Raw genomic sequence first — 25,185 nt, forward strand, 5'->3', positions numbered from 1 at the left:
TAAAATGTATAATGTATGTTTGATTTTAAGTTTGTGTGCTCGCAACTAATTATTAAAATATATTAAATCACGTAAAGTGTAACACGAGGGAAATGAAGCTCTTATATTTGTTGTGATCCAAGTATAAGGGTGATGAACAGGTTGCCCTGTTTGGTTAGTATAGCTGCCGACAGGTATTATTATTATTATTTCTGATACTTGATATGATGTTTGGTCTTCCTTCTATTTGTTGTGATCCAAGTAGAAGGGGTGTGCACACTAGGGTTCCCTGAGACTACTTTGCTGGCCTTGAATTATTTGGGGTGACGACCTCTTGTTGAAGTAGGTATAGGGGTAAAGCCTCGGCCTACTGGCGTTCTCGTTCCCTCGAATTAAAAATTGATTATGTGTTTGTCATTATTAATTATCAATTTAATAAATTGGTTTATGTGATATTATATATATTATTTTCTCAAATTGTTTTCTGTTAAACTCAGCTATATGTTATTTTCTAAAATTATTTCCAATTTGATTATATTGTATTTTCTTAAATCATTTTCAAACTTAATCGTCTTACGGGATGGAGTTGGAATTACTCAATCTTTCTGATTTTGGGAGTTTTTTTCCTTGTTTTTCTTGCATTCTTGTGTTACAGGTTATTGATTGCATGGGAATCGCGGAGTGAGGATCACTTAGAAATATAGCTTTTACTAGAGTCGTATTTCAGTTTTAATTTTACCTTAGGTTGTTTAAATTTTATATGGACACAAATTACGTTTCAGTCTTTTCTTATGTTGTAAGACCCTTTGTTGGATTTAAAATTATTAAGTTATTTCTTAGTTGTTAAGCCTTACATTTATTTTATTAGAAATAGATGTGGCGGTAACACTCCCATGAGTAAGTTTTGGCTCATGTTTTTCATTAAAGGTGTTTTCAAAAGTTCGACCTATTCTGAGGGTGTTACAATTTTTTGTGGAATGACCCAATTAAAACCCATTAACACAAGAGTTGATTGGCACATGGCCTCCAAAACCCTAAGTACATCAACTCCTCACGTTGTGAGCAAATATATCAATCATAAAATGATTGATCAGGTCTGATAAAACTAGAGAAAGTATTCAAAACTAAAGAGTGAATGCTAAGTTGACCATTAATATTTGATAGAGAAGTATGATAGAATGAGAAGAAACAAATAAGAATAGTGCAAATGTGGGGTGTTTATTCATGTGCTTGGTAGATATACATTTAATTGGATCTTGAAATATATCTTTTTTTGCATTTAATGTTATTCAACAATAAACCTCTAGTCGGCCTATCCATGGTAAAGTTGTTGCTCTAATTTCTTATTTTAGATCCTTCTTTGATCATTATGCAATATAAAGTAAATTTATCATCTTATGGAGTTTATACCAAATATCCAATTTTCCAAAACTTAACTCACAAGATTCTTTGTGGGGATCATGTTCACAATAATCAATGTGAAGTCCTAAATTTCATTTTTCACATATTTTAATAATTTGATAGTGGAGATCTATCTCAATCAGAATATGTATCATTTTATTTTTTATATGGGGTCGCCTGAAATGAAGCTAATCAATTTGGGGGAAAACTTTATGACATAAACAATACAGAAGAATAAAAGAAGAGGATAAAAGTTTTTAAGGCAGTAAAATATGTAATTTGGTATAAACACAGAAGAAGATGAGGCAAGGTGTAATAGGCAATAGCCGCATGAAGATGGAGACAAGTTTGAGTAAAGAATTACCTTGCGGTGGGCTGGGGGTACTAAGTACCCCTTTATTTGGGGTAGAATTTAACACACTTAATTATTTACTTGCAATCCAGTCCATTTAAATATCTCTAGTTATTTATTGGGCTACTTTTTCCCTCTAGCACTACAAAAAACTCTTGAATTAGCGATGGAAAAATGGCGAGGGGAAGAGTTGGTCGCCCATGGCGACGACATGGCGAGGGAAAGTAGGGTCGCAAAAGCAAAAAGCAAATTGATGACGACAAGGCGAGGGAAAGGTGGGTCGCAAAAGCAAAAAGTATATTGGCGACGGGTGTGATCGTCGCCCAGGCGTCGCCAATTTCATTTTTCCTTTTTGTTTTTAATTTTAAATTTTGGCGACGGGATCAGTTTGTCGCGAATGCGTCGCGAGTTTTGTTTTTACTTTACGTTTCATTTTTCAAATAGCAGGCGACATAGTGTTTGGTAGCCCTTTGGTCGCCATGTTTTTGAATTTGAAATCAAAAGTGGCGATGGGTTTGTAATCGCTGTCTTGTCGCCATTTTATTCTATAAATAACCAACTGATTGTTGTGTATCGTAGTATATTTTGGAAGCTAAAGAATTTGAAGAGGTTAGTGAGTTTTTTGTTTTTTTTATATGAGTTAGTTTTATTTATTTTTGTTATTTATTTTTAGTTTCTATTGTCATTAATTTGATTTAATTTTATTATTTAATTAGTACATATTTTATTTTCTTTGTTATTTACTTGAGTTTTATATTTACTTGATTTAATTTTATTATTTAATTTCTATTGTTATTTTCTTGAGTTTTTATATTTTTTATTATTTTATATTTTATTTTTATTTACATTAGTTTGCTTTAGTAGTTTTTATTAGAATAATTATATTATTATTGTCATATATTGTTATTGTCATTAACTTACTTTATTGATAAGTTGAATAATTATGTTATTATATTATATTTAGGCGTTAAAAATGAGTTATAGGCAAGAAAGAAGTTGGATGTACAACCGACGAAAAAATGGAAAGTTTAGTTTAAGATTTATGAGAGGGTTGGAAGAGTTTTTAGATTTTGCTCGTTCACAAAGCATGAGTTCTGAGATTAGATGTCCTTGTAAAAAGTGTAAAAATTGTTGTTTTAAGGAAGCAGATGAAGTAAGGGAACATCTAATGAGAAGGAGGTTTGTTGAAAATTACTATGAGTGGGAATATCATCAGAACACAGAGATAGGAACAACATCTGATGTTGTAGCGGAAGTCGGAGAGCAATCGTCAAACAATCCAAATCCATACTCACAGATGGTGCATGATGCAGTAGCTAGTGTGTTTCCAGACAATTACCATCACTTTTTTCCCTCACAGTATAATGTAGAGTCAGTAGATAATGAACCACCGGTACACGTTGACGAAAATCCAAACCCACAGTGTCAACAGTTTTTTGAAATGTTAAATTCTGTAAATAGTCCTCTGTTTGAAGGTTGTAAAAATCACACGAAGATGTCTATTATTGGTCAACTTACAAACCTAAAGACAGACCATCGTCTCACTGAGAGGTGTTACGACGATATTTGTGGTATTCTGAACGAAGTGTTACCAGAAGAGAATACGATTGTAAACAACTTCTACGAAACGAAAAAACAAATAGCTGCTCTTGGATTACCTGTTGAGAAGATAGATTGTTGTCCTAACGGATGTTTGATATATTGGGGGAATAATGCGAATGCAACTTGCTGTTCCATTTGTGAAACTTCTAGATGGAGAAGAAACAGTAAGGGTGATAAGGTTTTGCGGAAACAATTTCATTATTTTCCCCTAGGTCCTAGATTACAAAGATTGTATGCTTCAGAGGCAACAGCTAGGCATATGAGGTGGCATGCAGAGCACCGCACTAAGGATGGAGAGATGATACATCCGTCCGATGCTAAAGCGTGGTTGACATTTAACGACATTCATCCAGACTTTGCATTGGAGACTCGAAACGTGCGGCTTGGTCTGTGTACAGATGGTTTTAACCCATTTGGAAGTTCAGGTCAACAGTATTCATCGTGGCCTGTCATTTTAACACCGTACAATCTTCCGCCATGGATGTGCATGAAGAAGGCGTATATGTTCTTGACCGTGATTGTCCCTGGGCCGAGTAATCCAAAGCCCAACATTGACTTATATCTTCAACCACTGATACAAGAGTTGAATATGTTGTGGGAGGAGGGTATTTGTACATTTGATGTGTCAAGAAAGGAGAATTTCCAACTACGAGCAGCTTTAATGTGGACGATCAATGACTTTCCGGCTTATTCAATGTTGGTCGGGTGGAGTACTGCGGGCTGATATGCTTGCCCTTACTGCATGGACGATCAACCGAGGAAGCATCGCATTTTGTTTCCCATTATTTTAAGCCACATGTGCGATGTAGGGTCAGAGACCTTCCTAGGAATGACGATGGAAGTTACAACAATATTGTAACTGGTGTATTCACAATCTTCAGTCATCCAATAAGATTTCATGGAAAAGGAATAACATATATTTTGGATGAAAGAGACTACGAGATTGCACATAGATACGTGCTAATGAACTGTCCAGAGGTGGATGTATTTGTATCTGAGTTTAAAAGTTCAATTCAAAGACATCAACCGAATTGGTCAAGTCAGAGGATTGAAGCATTTGTGCAAGAGAATTTCACTGATGCGTTCAGAACTGCAGTATGTTGTTAATCTATTACGTTAGTTATTATGTATGTATGTCAGTATTACGTTAATTAAATTTATAAAGTTATTTCCATTTGTGTTACAGGCAAGACAAGGATCATTCGATAACCGAGTGAACAGTGACATTTTGAAGCAGATTGCTAAAGGACCACTAAAACATGCTCGGAGTTACAATGTCTGTTACAAAAACGGATATAAATTCCATACAGTACGTCATGCATCAAATAAATTAGCAGACAATAGCGGAGTGTGCGTCAAAGCTGCTGACAACAGTTGTGACGAAGAAGATTTTTACGGGCAATTGCTTGAAATCGTAGAGGTTGAATACCTGGGAATACCTATCAAAAGAGTAACGTTGTTCAAATGTCATTGGTATGACCCAACTACTACTGGAAATATGCGCGGAACTAATATTCATAAACGATATAAGTTAGTTGACATACATCAAGGTCGCTCGTATCGTTTATATGATCCGTTTGTGTTGGCAAGTTAAGCATGTCAAGTGTATTATCTTCCATATCCGAGTACAAGACAAAATGTAAAAGATTGGAGAGCGGTTTGCAAAGTCAAACAGAATAAATTTAACAAAGAAGTAGAACAGGATTCCAAAGATGCTGCTTTCCAAGAAGAAAATAGGGACCGTATTGAAATTGAAGAAGATGTTTCCCAAACACAGCTTCTTGATCCATCTGGCGAAATTGTTCAACAGGTGCATGATAATGATGAAGATACTGAAGAAGATGTGGATCTTGTACTGTTAGAAGACGAAAAATCCAAAGATGAAGATGTTGAGAACGACGACTATTTTAGTGATGAAGAATAATTTAATTTTTTATATGTAATTATTTAATATTTTGTAATATTTAATACAATTTAATTATAATCCTTCGAATTATTAATATTTTGTAGTAATAATAATAATAACAACAACAACAAAATAATAAATATATATCAACAATAATCATAATAATACTAATAATAAATAAAAACAGTAATAATTATAATAATAATAATAATTATTATAATATTGATTTTAACAAAAATAATAATAATAATAACAATAACAGTTGTAATAAAAATAATAATAATAATAATAATAATAATAATAATAATAATAATAATAATAAAATTAATAATTATAATAATAATAATAAAATTAATAATAATAATAATAATAATAGTAATAATAATAATAATAATAATAATAATAATAATAATAATAATAATAATAATAAAATTAATAATTATAATAATAATTATAAAATTAATAATAATAATAATAATAATAATAATAATAATAATAATAATAATAATAATAATAATAATAGTAATAATAATAATAACAACGGTAATAATAATACAACCAACTGCACAGCCGTATTTTTCACCACTGCAGCACGCAAAGGTTCCCATTATCGAGGCTTTAGCGACGACTTAGCGACTGGAAGCTAGTCGCCAAATTTGAAAAGTCAAACAGACTTGTCTAGTCAGTGCAGGCAGCGACTAGACAAGTCTGTTTGACTTTTCAAATTTCAATATAAACTAATGTTGTTAATTATTGTAAGATTTAATCCCATATCCGGAAACACCATTGCATCCAAAATAAGGGCTACCTTCAATTATAGGCAAGATGTCGAAGGTAGTAGTTAGAAGGGTGTGACAAAACACACCAAAGATTTTTATTTTAATGAATTTAAGGTAAAATTATTATTTTGTTGTTTATTTTTAGACTTTGTTATATATAAATTATTTTAAGTATTTTATTTGATGAAACATTTATGTATTTAGAAACAATACAAATGGGACCCTCGCCTCGAACATTTCGTTCGAAGGTCGTGGGAGGAAAAAGCCGCAAAGCGCTATGCGGATATGCTTTTCAAATGGCGTAGGACGTTGAAAAGCAAGCCTGAATTTAAACCTCCTTCCATCGATAATGAGACCTGGGCGTGATGGAAGGCGGATTGGGAACGCCCAGATAATAAAGCCGTTTCGGCTAGGAATTCCTCTAATAGACGTGGAGGAAGAGACAAAGCTGAAGCCACCCATATAGGTGGCTCAATCCCGCACGCCAGAACAATGCGGGATTTGGTGAGTATTTTGTCAATTAAGTAGTATTATATTTAATTTTTTTATTATCTTTTGTTTAGTTTTAAGTCGTTTTTTTTTTTAAATATTTTAGGAACAATCAAAAAGTCAAAGACCCACGGCCTATGAAATATTTACACGAACGCATGGGGTCTTTGACAATGAAACAGGAGATTGTTCCCAATGGACGAATAGCAAGTCACAAAAAGTTAACGTAATAATCTTTTAAACTTGTTTATTTATTTAATTTTAGTATCAATTAATACTTAATTTATTAGTAATTGATTTCTTTGTTTTATTGAAGGATGAATATCGTTCTTTGATGGAGGAGCATCCAACTCGCGACCCAAGTCAAATTTGGTTGGATGCTATAAAAAATGTAGAAAGCGGTTCAAACAAAAAAAACAAAAAAACCAAAGAGGTATTTGGGGTTGGTTCCGCCTCTCAAATTATTTATCCTCCTGAGCCAACGGATATTCCGGCTTCTCAGCCTGCACAACCTGATTATGATGCCATTATACAACAAAGGTTTGCGGATTTAGAAGCCCGGCAAATGGAGTTTAATAATCAATTATTGGAATCGATACAAAGAGGAAATGCTCAGACAACCTATGACTATCATCAAAGGATGACTGAACAAATAACAAGAGAATGAGAACAATTTATGAAATTCCTTGAATCGCATTTCAATTTGAATCAACCCCCTCCTCCACCTCCTCAATGAATGATTAAAATATTTGTAATTTTTGTGACTTTGTAATAAACTTCAATTTCATATATAATATTTCAGCTCTTTTATTTTAATTTATTTGTTTTATGTGTATATATTTTTATTTTAATATTATAACTAATACAAAATATATATAATTATAATTTTTATATATATATATATATATATATATATATATATATATATATGTATATATATATATATATATGTATATATATATATATATATATGTATATATATATATATATATATATATATATATATATATATATATATATATATATATATATATATATATATATATATATATATATATATATATATATATGTATATATATATTTCATTCTAACCCGTTCTAATGATATTAAAGTTTTACATTAATGATAGAGAAGGGTACATATATACATCATTAATTTGGTATATTGTTATACATTAGCGGAAAATTTATTTAGAAAAAAGTATTAAAGTTTTATTTTATTTTTTATTTCATTTATATCAATGTCAGCCTGATCTGACGTATATATAAAAAGATTAGTGTAACACTTTTTGTACATAATCTATAATCTTTTGTCTATCTATAATATATGATGATTCAAATAGGAGACAAATATATATATGATGTAATATATTCAATATAACACATAATTTATAACATATGTTTGTGGAAAATTATATACAAAATAATAAAGAGCAACAAGAAACTTAGATAAAACACAATTATTTGTTAACGAGGTTCAATTATAAATAACCTAGTCTCCGCCAAGACTTCTCTTAACCCATGGGTATCAAATCCCTTTCACTAACTTGAAATCTTAGATCAATATTTTAACGAAAGATAAAATCCAGTATCAAATAAAAACGACACTTTAATAAGTGTAACACAAGAGACTTTTCTAAAGAACAATCTTATTTAATACAATGATAACTTTTTGAACTTTTAAGTAGTAAGACGTAGAGTGAAGACCTTTTTATATGTATGTAGAAAAGGCATGCAGACTTTGTTCAAAAGTGACCTGACCCGATAATCCGATCCGAAACCGAAAGTAAATTGACTCGAAAATGTGTTTCTTTTTTAGGTTTATCGAACCGATATTACCCGACTCGAAGCTATACCCGAACTGGTTGACAACCGAAAATGGAAAAACTGAACCCGAGCTGTAACCAATTTTTCTAACTGACACATAACCATTAACTGAGATTACCCGAACCTAATAATGACCGACCCGAATCATGCTCAAACCGAACTCGATCCGGCTAAAACCGACTTAACCTCAACGAAGTTTAGGTCGAACTGCTGTAAACCTAAACCAATTTTTTACATAGAAGTGTGATTGACTCATATTCAATCATCTTATTAGTTATTCTAATATAGTCATAAATATTTTATTAAATACATGGTTTTATATATTTAGAGTTAATAATCAGTGGTCAATGTTTATTTAACTACTTTTAATTTTCGGTCAAACAAGTAAAAGTAACAATGTAATAACCTGTCCGAAACCGACCCGATCACCCCAATGAACACCTCTATTTAAAACACTTTGGAAAGCATTCAGCCGTCAACAACATATAAGATCATAGGAAGACAATGTATCAAAAACTAACTCAAACCTTTCAATATCTGCTCAGAAGGTTGATTCAAATTGCTCTAATCAACTTCCTACTTTTTGAGAAATCTTAATTAAACAAATAATCACACGTTAAACACAAAAATCATTAATACATAAACTTATACAATATTAAATAAGTCATCCAAGATAATTTATTTAATAAACTAACCATGAAAGTAAGATATATTATTTTAATAAGATAAACACAATTATTTATAAAAACATTACAAGTTAAATTTAATATATGATTAATTTCATCATTTAAAAGGTATTAAGTCTTTAATCTCCCCCTTCATAAAAGGCAAAATGATATATTAAACTCCTTAAAAGTTTTTCGACTATGACATATATTAAATATCACATAAACAAACAACATATCAATTCACACATCTTCTCCTTTTTTATGTTCATTTATATAAGAAATACTTATAAACTAATCATAATATCAAGCTCTTCTTAAACTCATGCATAATATTCAATCAGTATTAAGCATATTTTCAAGTAATCAATCATTAGACACATAAACATGCATAATAATATAATATCATTATTACACTCATGTGCCTCGTGAAAAAATGATTTGGTTGCCTTTCTCATTAGGAGTAATGAGAATATATAAAATATTACAAACTATACTTTCGGAAACTAAATATTTTCCTAATATTCTACACAATCATATTGATTATACAAAATATTCTAGTTATCAAACGATATTATTCTAACACACCCCCGCAGTCGAATCAAAAGGTTTACAGACGCTGAGACTGGAATGAAAATCATCAAATAATACTTGAGGCAGACCTTTGGTGAAAATGTCAGCAATTTGATAACGAGTTGGAACATGAAGCACCCGAACATCACCATGTTTAACTTTTTCACGAACAAGATGAATGTCGATCTCAATATGTTTAGTGCGCTGGTGATGCACTGGATTACCAGCCAAATAGACGGCACTAACATTGTCACAATAGACAAGAGTAGCTGTAGCAATAGAACAGTGAAGCTCAAGAAGTAAATTACGAATCCAACAAGTTTCAAAAACAGCATTAGCAACACCACGATATTCAGCCTCAGCACTAGATTTGGAAACAGTAGGCTGTCGTTTAGCAGACTAAGAAATTAAATTATCATCCAGAAACACACAGTAACCAGAAGTAGAGCGGCGAGTGTCAAGACATCTACCCCAATCAGCATCGGTATAGGACAAAAGAGTCGAAAGATTATAACGATACAACTGCAGACTATACTTTAGAAAACTAAATATTTTCCTAATATTCTACACAATCATATTGATTATACAAAATATTCTAGTAATCATAAGATATTATTCTAACACCTCGAACATCCACTATTCGTTGTCTATTTTTAATCTTTGGATTTAAGGCTTTCCTGCAAAAAAAAATATTAACCTTTTTTCATAGACCAATTGAAAAACATAGGTTAATATTCAGGATTGACCATGTAAGAAGGTCTTGTTCCCTAAGGATCCCAAATTTGCTTTACATGTTCTCTTAGCATTGTAAAAGTATTTTTAATGATGTGATAATCATCGCGCCTATAGGGACATAAAATTTTTATATGCCCTTCTTTGCAATGATAAAACCACTTAGACATATATTTTCTTTTAGTTGTACATTTAATAAAGATGGTTGAATTTTTATTAGTATGTTTCATATTGTTGTAAGTTGTAACCAATTTTACTTTTATTGGAGAACCACCTTTGCAAGCTTATCATATTTTGAAATTGTGATTTTGAATCATTAAACTTAGTTAACGAGTTGTGTTGGATAACACTTTCTTCAAATCATCTATTTATTTTATCAATTCATCACTTCTTTAGAGGCTAATACTTTTCATTTTTAATTATGATACTTAATCTTCTAAAACCTCTTTTGGACATGAATTTAAATGTTCAAGAGTTATCTCATCCGATTCTTCTTCATTGTCAGCTATCAATCAAAGATGTGCCTTTTCTTATTCAGAGTCATAATCACTAGAGGATTCAGAATCATTCATAACTTGTTTTTTTGTTGTTCTTGAATTTCTCGTTCTTTTGAATTCAAAATTTATTATCAGAGAACTTTGAACTTTCTCCTCATTTTCATTATGTGTGAAAGTCCTCTTAGTACCATTATGAATAGATTTTCCTCATCATCGTTATCTTTTTCAACCCTAGAGGACTCTTCAACCTTTTTTGATTTAAGGGCAAGTTTCTTCATGGAAGGTATGACTTTACTTTCACCATCATTATCGAGAGTTAATTCAGGCGTTGCAAGCTTTCAAAGAAGATCATTTAAGGGTAATTTACGAAGATTTTGTGTCTCTTTAATAACTAGACTTAAGGACCCAATTTGGAACGAGGAAGACACCTTAGAATCTTTTTTACTTTTTTAGTAGTTGTGACTGTCTTTGATAGAGAATAAAGACCATTTATCATTAAAGTGAAACGTGTAAATATTTCATTTATATTCTCATTTGGCTTCATATTGAATATCTCATGTTGATGCATCAAGATTCAAGATGTTGATCTTGGCTTTCTTCACTTGATTGGTTCCTTTGTAAGTAACAACCAACTTAATTGAATAGACCTTCTTGGTGTTCATCAATTTGTTTGAAGAATTTCATGTTATATTTAGTGGATTTCTTTGACATGACAATAGCACTATATCATTTAATAATTAGAATGCTTTAACATTTTCAAACGTTGTGTCGTAAAAGAAGGTTATAAAGGGAATGTTCGGGTTTACTAAAAGTTAAGTGAAAGTTTTGGATATACAAGAATGAATAAGTCATCCTATTAATTAGGATTGGTATCTTTGGCCTTTTGAAGAGTATAGATAGAAAATACATGGCGGTGCATAAATGAATTAAAGATTTTGCCATTTGTTTTGACTGTTCATACTCAGATTTCAAGATATAAATTAGAACGTTAGTATAGGTAACGTGAGTAATCGCTATGCTATCAAATTTTGACATTAAGTGACTTAAGTAATTTGAGGTTACACACTTGTCCTAGGACATGTGGGAGATTGAAGGAAATAAGTGTCCTAATAATCAAGTGGAACTACTAAAACATAAATAGGATAAATATGAGATTAATGCATTCGATCATATTAGGTGATCAAAGCGTTTTGGTGGAAACCAACTTTGATCGTATATTAATTAGATTAGTATACTGCTACTATGATCAGTACCTATGAGGTCATACATATAAGCTATCGATTGGATAAAATAGTACCAATTATAAGATGTTCTGGGCTATTTAGTGTATGAGTTAATAGTATGATTTGATAATATGTTTAAATTAGGAATTAAAACACAAATTAATTCATTTTATTATTACATATAAATGTTACATATAACCATCAAAAGAGTATATGAAGAGCTGTTTCATTTGGGGATAAATAGTTGCACTTTGCTCGTTATTTTTCATAAACTTGTGTGCTATTTCTTTCTACCTTTCTCCACTTAAAAGTGATAAGCGTATTAGTTTTTCTGATTCTGTACTAGCATACATGGTGATTCAATTGTATTGGTGCTTGTGGACCATAACTAGAGGAACGACACTTGACGTTCTGATCATCCATTATTATCATACATAACCCTTTAACTTGTGAAAATCACACAACAAGGGTATAGTTCTTATATATAATATATATGTATTAATATATGCATGGTATTCTATTTTAGATGTAAAGAAGTATGTTTCTTGTAATTCCGCTTACATATTTAAATTACTACTACTCCACTTATATTGGAACCCACTAAATAATATTTGGAAAATAAAATATTATTTATGGATGTAAGATTCTTTGATAAAGTAAAGATAAGATGACCTAATTTTCTTATATATTTATATGCTCGCTTATTTAAATTTATGACCTATGCATGAATATTGATCTTTACTGACGTGATACAACACATGCATTATCAGTAACATTAGTATGAGAAGAAACTATTGACAAAGTTAAGACATCAATACTTCTCAAAATAGAAGACATGATAAGGGTGTGAGCTGCCTTTTGAGTCATCAATAGGGTTCGCAAATTAAATCTCCTATCATTCTCATTATTTCTCCTAAAGAAAGCAACCTCCATGCATTCAACATGCCTGGCCAGTCGGCCACTGTTGCTAAACGACCATGGCATAGTTTATCTTTTTCGAGGAACCAACTCAACCAAAAATTTAAGTCATTAATTAAGGCCTCGCCACTGTTGCTAAACGACCATGGCATAGTTTATCTTTTTCGAGGAACCAACTCAACCAAAAATTTAAGTCATTAATTAAGGCCTCAGAATATGTTATATATTCTAACACGCTCACTCACCCTAGTGTCATATAGACTAAAAGTGTAAATGAAGCATAAGCCCTTCTCATACCTGGGCACTTTATATATATTGAGGTGTTTGAGATTTGAATCAGTAACCTCTTATTGCACATGCATCTGATACTATATCAAGTCACCAGCTCCAAGATGCTATATAGTATAACAATCTTGACTTGATGGAAGATTTAGAATGGTGGTTGTACTTTAGTTTATATAAGAGCATCACTAATTCACTAATGGTACGGGTGATATATACTACTATTTCTAATAAAATTATCACCTAAGGATTTTTTTACCATTATATAGTTAAAATATCAATCGCTATCTCACTTTTGAAAAAAGTTCACCACTATTTATTTTTTTGCTAGTAAAATGAATAATTTTTAATTTATTTAATTTATATGATATGATTGGAACACAGTACAGGTTTTTTGGTTCGCCATGATTCAAGAATTAAATATTAATTCATTTTGTGTATTCCATTGTGGAATGAATACCACAGGCACTTTACTGAGTGTTCACAAATGAATCAACTTTAAGAGTTAATCAGAATGAGTGGAGAAAAAAATTTATTTGAAAGAACATTAAAACTGATATATTTATTTACGTAGTTGTCCTTAATGTTTTAGAATTAAGGTGTTAGTATTATTGTTTTTGTGATGATTGCTTCTTAATTTCCTTCTTGTGACATGCATCTCTCAACACTATAGCCTCAACTTAGGTTACAATAGCGTTAATTTCTATCAATATTTATCATAAGAATTTATGTTTTTAAATTTACTCGGTTATAATTACAACATAAATCATATTTTTAAATAAGAAAATACTGGGGGTATTTGGTAAATTAGCTTATTGAACAAATTTAGCTTATTTTGATATAAATAGAAGATTGAGTGGTCAAACTAGCTAATGCTAGTGTTTCGTGACTTAGCTGGTTGAAATAGCTTATTGATACGAATAAGCTGTTTTTGAACAAACTGCTTATAGCAGCGGGTTCAAAATCAGCTGGTCAAACCAGTTAATAACATCAGTTGGTCAAATTAGTTGCACTATAATCAACTATTAGCTATCAATTATAAGTTACTTGCCAAACACCCTAACATTATATGTTCAGTAGGGAAGTTGGGGAAGACTACTATATTTTTGGCTTTCCGATCATTCTTTCCCTTTAAATTTACCCTGTTATACCTAAAAAAAAAAAATTAATTCTCACATTCCAGACAATGTTAAACGACCAAATCAAAGCAATAATGGAGAAATTATTTGGTCCCTGGACAAGAAGGGTAATCACTTTTTGCTGATCATTTTTATTTTATTGTATTATTTACAAATAAAATAAAACAGTGATTTTTATGCATCTATAAATTGACCGTCTCACCATGAGACGATTTTAATTAGGTCAGTCTAAATAATTTTTTAAAAAAAATCGCTTTCTATACAAATGGCAATTTATTTTTCATTGTTTTTTTTATGTTTTTTTTAATAATGGACTTTTTGTATGGACCTGTCTCACGATCAAGACGAGCTGATTTGGTAATTATTTTGGATTCAATAGAATATATCTTCTTAAAAAGATAAATATAATAGTATTTTAAAGAATATTCAAAATAAAATTTCAAATAGTTACCAATTTAATTGTCTAAATTAGGCACTTATTATACAGATGATAAAAACGACCTATAAAATAAAATAAAATGCGAAACAATTTTACCGTCATTTTCAACCACTTTTCTGTCAGCAATGAAAAACTAACATCCAACAAGACTCCTGTTTGTGAAATCTTTTTTTTTTTTGTTGGATTTTTAAATATTGCAAAACTAATCGCCAAGGTTTTGTACATTTTAAAATATACTATTTATTTTATTTTTTGCATTAATTTGAATAAACATTCAATTCTAACCTACACTTGATTAGTTTTTGTGGGCCAAAATCTTAAATATGAAGCGTGACAGAATTTTAAAAAATGCATCTGGACTACACAAATAAGAAGAAGACGAAGTAACTTACGTATAAATGTAAAGAGAGTTTAGTAATAAAATCAATTGATAGTAATCGAAATTACACCCTAAGTTTATAAAGTGTATACCAACTCATTTTATATAAACAAGTAGACAACAACATGTACTTAAACAAAATGGCATCTACGCCATCTTCATTCTTAAAGTTAATTAAATAAGTATCCTTATCTTGGCTACTAGATCAAATCAGTACTGGCTAATTTTGCATATATAAGGACCTAAATATCTAAATGTATATGTGGATGCAATCAACATTATTCAAGCTACTATGTACAAAATAAATAAATAAATAAATAAATGAATAAATAAATAAATAAATAAATATATAAATAAATAAATAAGGTACAAGTTGTAGTGAAATTCGCAGATAATTCATGCACCGTGTTGATATTAAAAGGACGTAATTAGGGGGGCAACTATTGGTTATCAATCAAAATCAGTACCTTGGTTATTATAGTCCCTTAGCTATGGTTTTCATATCCATGCTTATGAAGTGTGGAAAAGAAGCTGCTTCCATGCATTCTTTTAAATTATAATAAATAATAAATAAATGCTAAATTATGTAATTGTATAGGTTTGTAATATCATCAACCGTAATATGAGTAGTAGTTGGTTGTTGAGATGGGAATTAATGCACTAGTCAAACTAGCTAGAGTTTATTACTATTGTGTCCTTGTAAAAACCCCTATATAAACTCCCACAAGTATTGCTAGTTTGCTTCAAATATACGACAAAATACTAATTATTATCACTGTATTTTGCCCTACATTTTAGATCCAAAATGAAGGGAGGAACAAAGAGATTGTCCTTACTGTTTTTGGTGTGCTTTCACATTGCTGTAACATGTGTCGATGCAAGAAATGTGGTGATTGCAAAGGATCAAGATGAGAAGTTTTTGTTTAGTAAGGGCGGTGGATTTGGTGGAGGATTTGGTGGTGGAGCTGGGGGTGGCTTTGGGGGAGGTGCTGGTGGAGGATTTGGAGGTGGTGGTGGAGGTGGAGGAGGAGGTGGTGGTGGTGGAGGATTTGGTGGTGGTGCTGGTGGTGGTTTTGGAGGAGGTGTTGGTGGCGGCATTGGTGGTGGACATGGCATAGGTGGAGGAATCAGTAAAGGTGGTGGCATTGGTGGTGGCATTGGTGGCGGCCATGGAATTGGTGGAGGAATCGGTAAAGGGGGTGGCATAGGTGGTGGCATTGGTGGTGGCCATGGAATCGGTGGTGGAATCGGTAAAGGTGGTGGCATCGGTGGTGGAATCGGTGGTGGTCATGGCATTGGTGGTGGAATCGGTAAAGGTGGTGGCATTGGTGGTGGTCATGGAATTGGTAGTGGAATCGGTGGTGGCATTGGTGGTGGAATTGGTGGTGGTCATGGCATTGGTGGTGGAATCGGCGGTGGTCATGGAATTGGTGGTGGTCATGGCATTGGTGGTGGAATTGGAAAGGGTGGCGGATTTGGTGGTGGAATCGGAAAAGGTGGCGGAGTTGGTGGTGGAATCGGAAAAGGTGGCGGATTTGGTGGTGGCATTGGGAAAGGTGGGGGTATTGGTGGTGGCATTGGAAAAGGTGGTGGTTTTGGTGGTGGAATCGGCAAAGGAGGCGGTATTGGTGGTGGAATTGGTAAAGGTGGAGGGTTTGGAGGAGGAATTGGGAAAGGTGGAGGTTTAGGAGGGGGGGTTGGAGGTGGTTTTGGAAAAGGAGGTGGTTTTGGTGGTGGCATTGGTAAAGGTGGTGGCTTCGGTGGTGGAATTGGTAAGGGTGGTGGTTTAGGGGGTGGAATCGGAGGTGGTATTGGAAAGGGTGGAGGATTTGGTGGAGGCATTGGAAAAGGTGGTGGATTTGGGGGTGGAATTGGAGGAGGATTTGGCAAAGGTGGTGGCATAGGAGGAGGATTCGGTAAAGGAGGTGGATTTGGGGGTGGAATTGGTGGTGGCTCTGGTGGTGGGTTTGGTGGTGGTTTTGGCGGAGGAGCTGGTGGCGGTGGTGGCGTTGGTGGAGGTGGAGGTGGTGGATTTGGTGGTGGATTCGGAGGTGGACACCCATAAGCTGTTCTATAAGCCACATAAGGAGGATTCTACAATATATTGTGATCATGCATGATGAGCAAGTTCAAGGCTAAAATTATGCATGCATAAGCACGAGAGTGAGTCCAATTGAGTCAATACCAAGAGAAATATTGTGCATTGTTTAGTATTACTATGCAATTTCTTATTTATCATTACTTATAAGCATGGTTAATTAGTTATTGAATTTGAAGTACTTAATATTCATTATGTATTCTTGGAACCAAACTTGCAAACTTATATATTTGTTTTGATTAGATCAAATATATTATGAAAGTGATCAACGAATTGTAAGTTTGATTTATAGTAATTATCATTTGTTGCTTCAAATATTGGCCCACTTTTTCAATATTAAATAAATCTTAAACCCTAAATTAACAATAGATCTTCACATTCAGCAAACATCATACATTATATTAAAAGGTTTGAAAATTTTCAAGTGTCACGAATAAAAAGAATTTACCAAATAGAACTCATTTATTGATTAAATAAAAGTAATATGACATTTGATCTTAACCAACATCCCTATCATTCAAAAATCTTTTTCTAGCATTTATTTATAGTTAAATTGAGTAAATTAGAGAATAGCATTATTCTCAAGCATAAGAAGATGGATCAAAGAAAAAGAAGACGGATCAAAGAAAATGCATGGAAGAAGAAGATAAATGAAAATGGAGGAGGTTAAGGAAAGAAGACAAGGGTAAATACGAAATTTCACAACTAGCTAAACCAAAAACATATATATATATATATATATATATATATATATATATATATATATATATATATATATATATATATATATATATATATATATATATATATATATATATATATATATATATATATATAGATAATACAAACATACTTCTAAACCTATCATATGTTCTCAATTAAACATTACTATAGCTCCTAGTACTCACAATTTGTAAGCTAAATTACATCTCCAAAACCCTAAGTACATCAACTCCTCACGTTGTGAGCAAATATATCAATCATAAAATGATTGATCAGGTCTGATAAAACTAGAGAAAGTATTCAAAACTAAAGAGTGAATGCTAAGTTGACCATTAATATTTGATAGAGAAGTATGATAGAATGAGAAGAAACAAATAAGAATAGTGCAAATGTGGGGTGTTTATTCATGTGCTTGGTAGATATACATTTAATTGGATCTTGAAATATATCTTTTTTTGCATTTAATGTTATTCAACAATAAACCTCTAGTCGGCCTATCCATGGTAAAGTTGTTGCTCTAATTTCTTATTTTAGATCCTTCTTTGATCATTATGCAATATAAAGTAAATTTATCATCTTATGGAGTTTATACCAAATATCCAATTTTCCAAAACTTAACTCACAAGATTCTTTGTGGGGATCATGTTCACAATAATCAATGTGAAGTCCTAAATTTCATTTTTCACATATTTTAATAATTTGATAGTGGAGATCTATCTCAATCAGAATATGTATCATTTTATTTTTTATATGGGGTCGCCTGAAATGAAGCTAATCAATTTGGGGGAAAACTTTATGACATAAACAATACAGAAGAATAAAAGAAGAGGATAAAAGTTTTTAAGGCAGTAAAATATGTAATTTGGTATAAACACAGAAGAAGATGAGGCAAGGTGTAATAGGCAATAGCCGCATGAAGATGGAGACAAGTTTGAGTAAAGAATTACCTTGCGGTGGGCTGGGGGTACTAAGTACCCCTTTATTTGGGGTAGAATTTAACACACTTAATTATTTACTTGCAATCCAGTCCATTTAAATATCTCTAGTTATTTATTGGGCTATTTTTTCCCTCTAGTAACCTCTACTAGGCTCATACTATTACAAATATAAAATTAATTAATTAATAAGAAAATTTGAATTTAATTGTCGACTACTTTTAATAAAAAAACGAATTGATAGCTGTATTTGAACAATGTTATTCATAAAAGTTAATTAATAATCCACACTAATGTTGGTGTGGACTTTATCAAGCCAAACTTAACTAAAAGTTGAACTAATTAAATGAATATTGGGCATCTGTATTTTTCTTAAGACATGTGGTTATATTTATAAGTTTCTATCAAGAACGTATATTCATATAATATGCTTCATTAAGCCTTAAAATATATACTTTTTTAAGACGTTAACTACTTTAAAAGTTACATAACATTGGGAATTTTTGTGTAATGACTAATGAAGTCATACCATTCCATTTAGTTTCCTAGTAGAAGACTACATTTGTTCTAATAAAAATATATTACATATGTTTGTGGAAGATTATATACGAAATAATAAAGAGCAACAAGAAACTTAGATAAAACACAATTATTTGTTAACGAGGTTCAATTATAAATAACCTAGTCTCTGCCAAGACTTCTCTTAACCCATGGGTATCAAATCCCTTTCACTAACTTGAAATCTTAGATCAATATGTTGACGAAAGATAAAACCCAGTACTCAAATAAAAACGACACTTTAATAAGTGTAACACAAGAGACTTTTCTAAAGAACAATCTTATTTAATACAATGATAACTTTTTGAACTTTAAGTAGTAAGACGTAGAGTGAAGACCTTTTTATATGTATATAGAAAAGGCATGAAGAGTCGTTTTGTTCAGTACCGTCTTCAACTTAAAGTTGCTTCTTGAATTGGATTCAAAATTCAAATGTAACATACATGCCCTATATTGTCAATGTACAATTTTAATTTCGAATGCTTTAACAGAAAATTTCCTACTCAACGTTAATTTAAAGCATACAAAAATCAATAATTTAAAACTAGAGCTGTTCAAAAGTGACCTGACCCGATAATTCGATCCGAAACCGAAAGTAAACTGACCCGAAAATGTGTTCCTTTATTAGGTTTATCGAACCGATATTACCCGACTCGAAGCTATACCCGAACTGGTTGACAACCGAAAATGGAAAAACTGAACACGAGCTATAACCAATTTTTCTAAATGACACATAACCATTAACTGAGATTACCCGAACCTAATAATGACCGACCCGAATCATGCTCAAAACCGAACTCGATCCCGCTAAAACCGACTTAACCCCAACGAAGTTTAGGTCGAACTGCTGTAAACCTGAACCAATTTTTTACATAGAAGTGTGATTGACTCATATTCAATCATCTTATTAGTTATTCTAATAAAGTCATAAATATTTTATTAAAATAAATTTTATTAAATACATGGTTTTATATATTTAGAGTTAATAATCAGTGGTCAATGTTTATTTAACTACTTTTAATTTTCGGTCAAACAAGTAAAAGTAAAAATGTAATAATGATCACTAATTGATTTGCATTTTCACTATTTTGCTTTAAGTAAAGGAACCTTATCATCAATTAAAAAATGACTAACAACTTAATCTAATACTAACTCCATCAATAGTAATTAGTAAATCGCAATTCGTAGCCGAATACTACTTGAAAATACCCGAACCCGATCTATACCTGGTAAAACCGAACCAATTATTAACCGTGACAACCTAAGACCGATTGAAAATCGACACGAACTTTAACCAACACCGACCTGATGCTAACCCGATAGTTCGAATAACCGATCTTCAACCGAATCGTGACTAACCGACCCGACTCGAGTATGACCTGTCGCAACACACATATGAAATATAACCGAATCGAATGACACCTGTCCGAAACCGACCCGATCACCCCAATGAACACCTCTATTTAAAACACTTTGGAAAGCATTCAGCCGTCAACAACATATAAGATCATAGGAAGACAATGTATCAAAAACTAACTCAAACCTTTCAATATCTGCTCAGAAGGTTGATTCAAATTTCTCTAATCAACTTCCTACTTTTTGAGAAATCTTAATTAAACAAATAATCACACGTTAAACACAAAAATCATTAATACATAAACTTATACAATATTAAATAAGTCATCCAAGATAATTTATTTAATAAACTAACCATGAAAGTAAGATATATTATTTTAATAAGATAAACACAATTATTTATAAAAACATTACAAGTTAAATTTAATATATGATTAATTTCATCATTTAAAAGGTATTAAGTTTAATCTCCCCCTTCATAAAAGGCAAAATGATATATTAAACTCCTTAAAAGTTTTTCGACTATGACATATATTAAATATCACATAAACAAACAACATATCAATTCACACATCTTCTCCTTTTTTATGTTCATTTATATAAGAAATACTTATAAACTAATCATAATATCAAGCTCTTCTTAAACTCATGCATAATATTCAATCAGTATTAAGCATATTTTCAAGTAATCAATCATTAGACACATAAACATGCATAATAATATAATATCATTATTACACTCATGTGCCTCGTGAAAAAATGATTTGGTTGCCTTTCTCATTAGGAGTAATGAGAATATATACAATATTACAAACTATACTTTAGGAAACTAATATTTTCCTAATATTCTACACAATCATATTGATTATACAAAATATTCTAGTAATCAAAAGATACTATTCTAACACACCCCCGCAGTCAAATCGAAAGGTTTACAGACGCTGAGACTGGAATGAAAATCATCAAATAATACTTGAGGCAGACCTTTGGTGAAAATCTCAGCAATTTGATAACGAGTTGGAACATGAAGCACCCGAACATCACCATGTTTAACTTTTTCACGAACAAAATGAATGTCGATATCAATATGTTTAGTGCACTGGTGATGCACTGGAATACCAGCCAAATAGACGACACTAACATTGTCACAATAGACAAGAGTAGCTGTAGCAATAGGACAGTGAAGCTCAAGAAGTAAATTACGAATCCAACAAGTTTCAAAAACAGCATTAGCAACACCACGATATTCAGCCTCAGCACTAGATTTGGAAACAGTAGGCTGTCGTTTAGCGGACTAAGAAATTAAATTATCATCAAGAAACACACAGTAACCAGAAGTAGAGCGGCGAGTGTCAGGACATCCACCCCAATCAGCATCGGTATAGGACAAAAGAGTCGAAAGATTAGAACGATACAACTGCAGACTATAGTGAATAGTACCTTTGACATAGCGAAGAATGCGGTAAATAGCAGCCATATGTTCAATCCTAGTATCATGCATATAAAGGCAAACCTGCTGAACAACATATGAAATATCTGGGCGGGTGAAAGTAAGATGCTGCAAAGCACCAGCCAGACTACGATATAATGTAGGATCATCACAAGAAGAACCAACATTAGCACAAAGTTTGCCGGAGGTAGCAACAGGAGTAGCAACAGGTTTACATTGAGACATGTCAGCCTCTTCAAGAATTTCAGAGGCATACTGCTGTTGAGAGAGAAAGAGGCCCGTAGATGTACGATTAACAGCAATACCCAAAAAATTATTAAGAGGACCCAAATCCTTCATGGGAAACTCAGAGCTAAGCTTGGACATAAGAGACTCACGGAGTAAATCAGAAGAAGCCGTAAGAATAATATCATCCACATATAACAACAGATAAGCAATATCAAAACCATGAAAGTAAACAAAAAGAGAATTATCAGAAATGCTGTTAGTAAAACCAATAGTAGTCGCAAAAGTGGCAAACCGGTGATACCAAGCACGAGGAGCCTGCTTGAGACCATAAAGAGACTTACGAAGAAGACAAACATGATCAGGACGAGTAGGATCACGAAAACCCAGAGGCTGATGCATGTAAACAATCTCAGTCAAGTGGCCATGAAGAAAAGTATTCTTAACATCTAGCTGATGAATAGACCAAGACCTGGAAAGGGCAATACTTAAAATAATGCGAATACAAGCGGGTTTCATAACCGGACTAAAAAGTTTCATCACAGTCAATGCCTTCCCTTTCAGATTTACCATCACCAACAAGACGCGCTATATAGCGCTCAAAAGAACCATCGGACTTGGTCTTGACACGAAATACCCACAAAGATCGAATGATATTAGCATTAGGAGGACGAGGTACCAGATCCCAAGTGTGATTCTCAATTAAGGCATCAAATTCCTCTTGCATAGCTAACTTCCAGTTCGGTTCATGAAGGGCATGAAGAGGAGATTTGGGTAAGGAAGAAAAAGAAACAGATAAAGCATGGGAATAGTATTTATTGATTGGGTTTGAAAATATCATGTTTACTACGCGTAACCATGCCGGTTGGTGAGGATGGAGAGTTGGGAGTGAAAGAGGAAGAGGAAGATTGAGAGTGGGAATGGACTGGGCTGCGTGAGGCAGGCCCGGTAGAGTTGGATGGATGTAAGGGAGAAGAGGAGAGGAAGGAATGAGTGGGCTGAAGTGTAGCTGGGCCGAAAGCAGAGAAAGGCCCAGTAAAGGAAGTACGCAGGCAGAGGGAGGGGGGAGCAGCTGTTGGGCTCAGGGAAGGATCAGGCCCAAAGGATAGAATAGGCTGGAGAGGTGAGGCTGGTTGGCTTATCTGCTGGAGCTGGGTAGGGGAGGGGTGAGTAGTTGGGCTGGACGTAGGAGTAGGCCCAGTAGGAGGGATTTGTATGGGTTGTTTTGAGCAAACGAAGAGGGATATTATCATCTAAGAATTGGTAGTTTGAGGGAGACGGAGAAGGAGATTGAGAAAAAGGAAAGGTGGCCTCATAAAATAGAACATGTCGAGATATAATGATTTTACGGGATGAGAGATCATAGCACTTGTAACCTCTATGAGAAGACGGGTATCCTAAAAAGACACATGGAATGGAACGTGGGTGGAGTTTGTGGATAGTAGTAGAGGGAAAGAGAGGGAAACATAAACACCCAAAAACCCGTAGATGAGTATATGTAGGAGACTTACGATAAAGAAAGTGAGTGGGAGTGAGATTACCAAGAATTTTAGAAGGAAGAATATTAAGGAGATAAGTAGCCGTGTTTAAGGCATAAGGCCAAAAAGACGGAGGAAGGGAAGCATGACACAAAAGAGTACGAATGATGTTATTGATGGAGCGGATTTTGCATTCGGATTTCCCATTTTGAGAAGATGTGTAAGGACATGAAAAACGAAGAGTAATGCCCTGACTAGTACAAAAGTGATGAAACATATTATTGTCAAATTCACCCCCATTATCACATTGGAAAGATTTTATGTTAAGCTCAAATTGGGTATTAACAAAAGTATTGAAATTCACAAACACATCATAAACTTGAGATTTGCGAAATAAAGGAAAAGTCCACAAAAAATTAGTATAATCAAGAAAAAGAAACGTAATATTTATATCCCGATGGACTAAAATTAGGAGATGTCCACAAATCACTATAAACAATATCAAAAGGCTTAGAACTCATAGACATAGAATTAACAAAAGGTAATTGAATGTGTTTCCCTAAAGGACAAGAATGACAAACAAAATGAGGATCTTTATTACATTGAATTAAACGAGAAGAATACAAGGAATTTAAAACCGCATTGCCCGGATGTCCTAAACGGGAATGTCAAATACTAGAAGAAATAACGCAAAAGCTGATAATGTGGAGGACGCAGGAGAAACTCCATGTGTAGATGGGAAAGGATAAAGATCACCCGTGTTATCAGATCTCAGAACGATGCTCCCCGTGGCTAAATCCTTCACAGAAAATCCAAAAGGATCAAATTCAACGGAAACCATATTATCATGAGTGAATTTACGAACAAAAATAAGATTTTTAATAAGTTTAGGTGGGTAAGAAATTTTTTAAGGTAAGGAATTTTTGGGAGGAAAGAAAAGAAATATACCCGTGACCAAGAACTGGAATTAAATTACCATTACCGACAACAATAGCATTATTGAATTGATGCTTTAAAGGAAAATCAGGAAGTAAAGTACCTTAAGATCGAGTCATGTGGGATGTGGCACCGGTATCTATATAAAACTGCTCATCCGGAGTAGACAAAGAGAGAGTGCTCATGGCATAATCGATGTCAGTAGGAATATAATTCATAGAAGCACTAGTCCTGGTATGATAAC

At 32.7% G+C, this 25,185-nt stretch overlaps 2 protein-coding genes across 2 annotated transcripts; one reads left to right on the plus strand and one right to left on the minus strand.

The window, feature by feature from the left end:
* Nucleotides 1–15,751: 15,751 nt before the first annotated feature.
* LOC130809701 (glycine-rich cell wall structural protein) lies at nt 15,752–17,595 on the plus strand. The gene has a single exon (XM_057675470.1). It carries the CDS (start codon nt 15,988–15,990, stop codon nt 17,245–17,247), a length of 1,260 nt encoding a protein of 419 aa, XP_057531453.1. The 5' UTR covers nt 15,752–15,987; the 3' UTR covers nt 17,248–17,595.
* A 5,458-nt stretch (nt 17,596–23,053) lies between these two features.
* On the minus strand, nt 23,054–23,368 carry LOC130809270 (uncharacterized mitochondrial protein AtMg00820-like). Its single transcript, XM_057674974.1, has one exon. It carries the CDS (start codon nt 23,366–23,368, stop codon nt 23,054–23,056), a length of 315 nt encoding a protein of 104 aa, XP_057530957.1.
* Nucleotides 23,369–25,185: the final 1,817 nt, after the last annotated feature.

Source organism: Amaranthus tricolor, chromosome 1, assembly GCF_026212465.1.
Source record: "Amaranthus tricolor cultivar Red isolate AtriRed21 chromosome 1, ASM2621246v1, whole genome shotgun sequence".
NCBI lineage: Eukaryota > Viridiplantae > Streptophyta > Magnoliopsida > Caryophyllales > Amaranthaceae > Amaranthus > Amaranthus tricolor.

What these genes read in the sequence shown, in the direction of transcription:
- LOC130809701 (XM_057675470.1), top strand. Translation starts at nt 15,988, where the DNA reads ATGAAGGGAGGAACAAAGAGATTGTCCTTACTGTTTTTGGTGTGCTTT.
- LOC130809270 (XM_057674974.1), bottom strand. Translation starts at nt 23,368, where the DNA reads ATGATATTTTCAAACCCAATCAATAAATACTATTCCCATGCTTTATCT.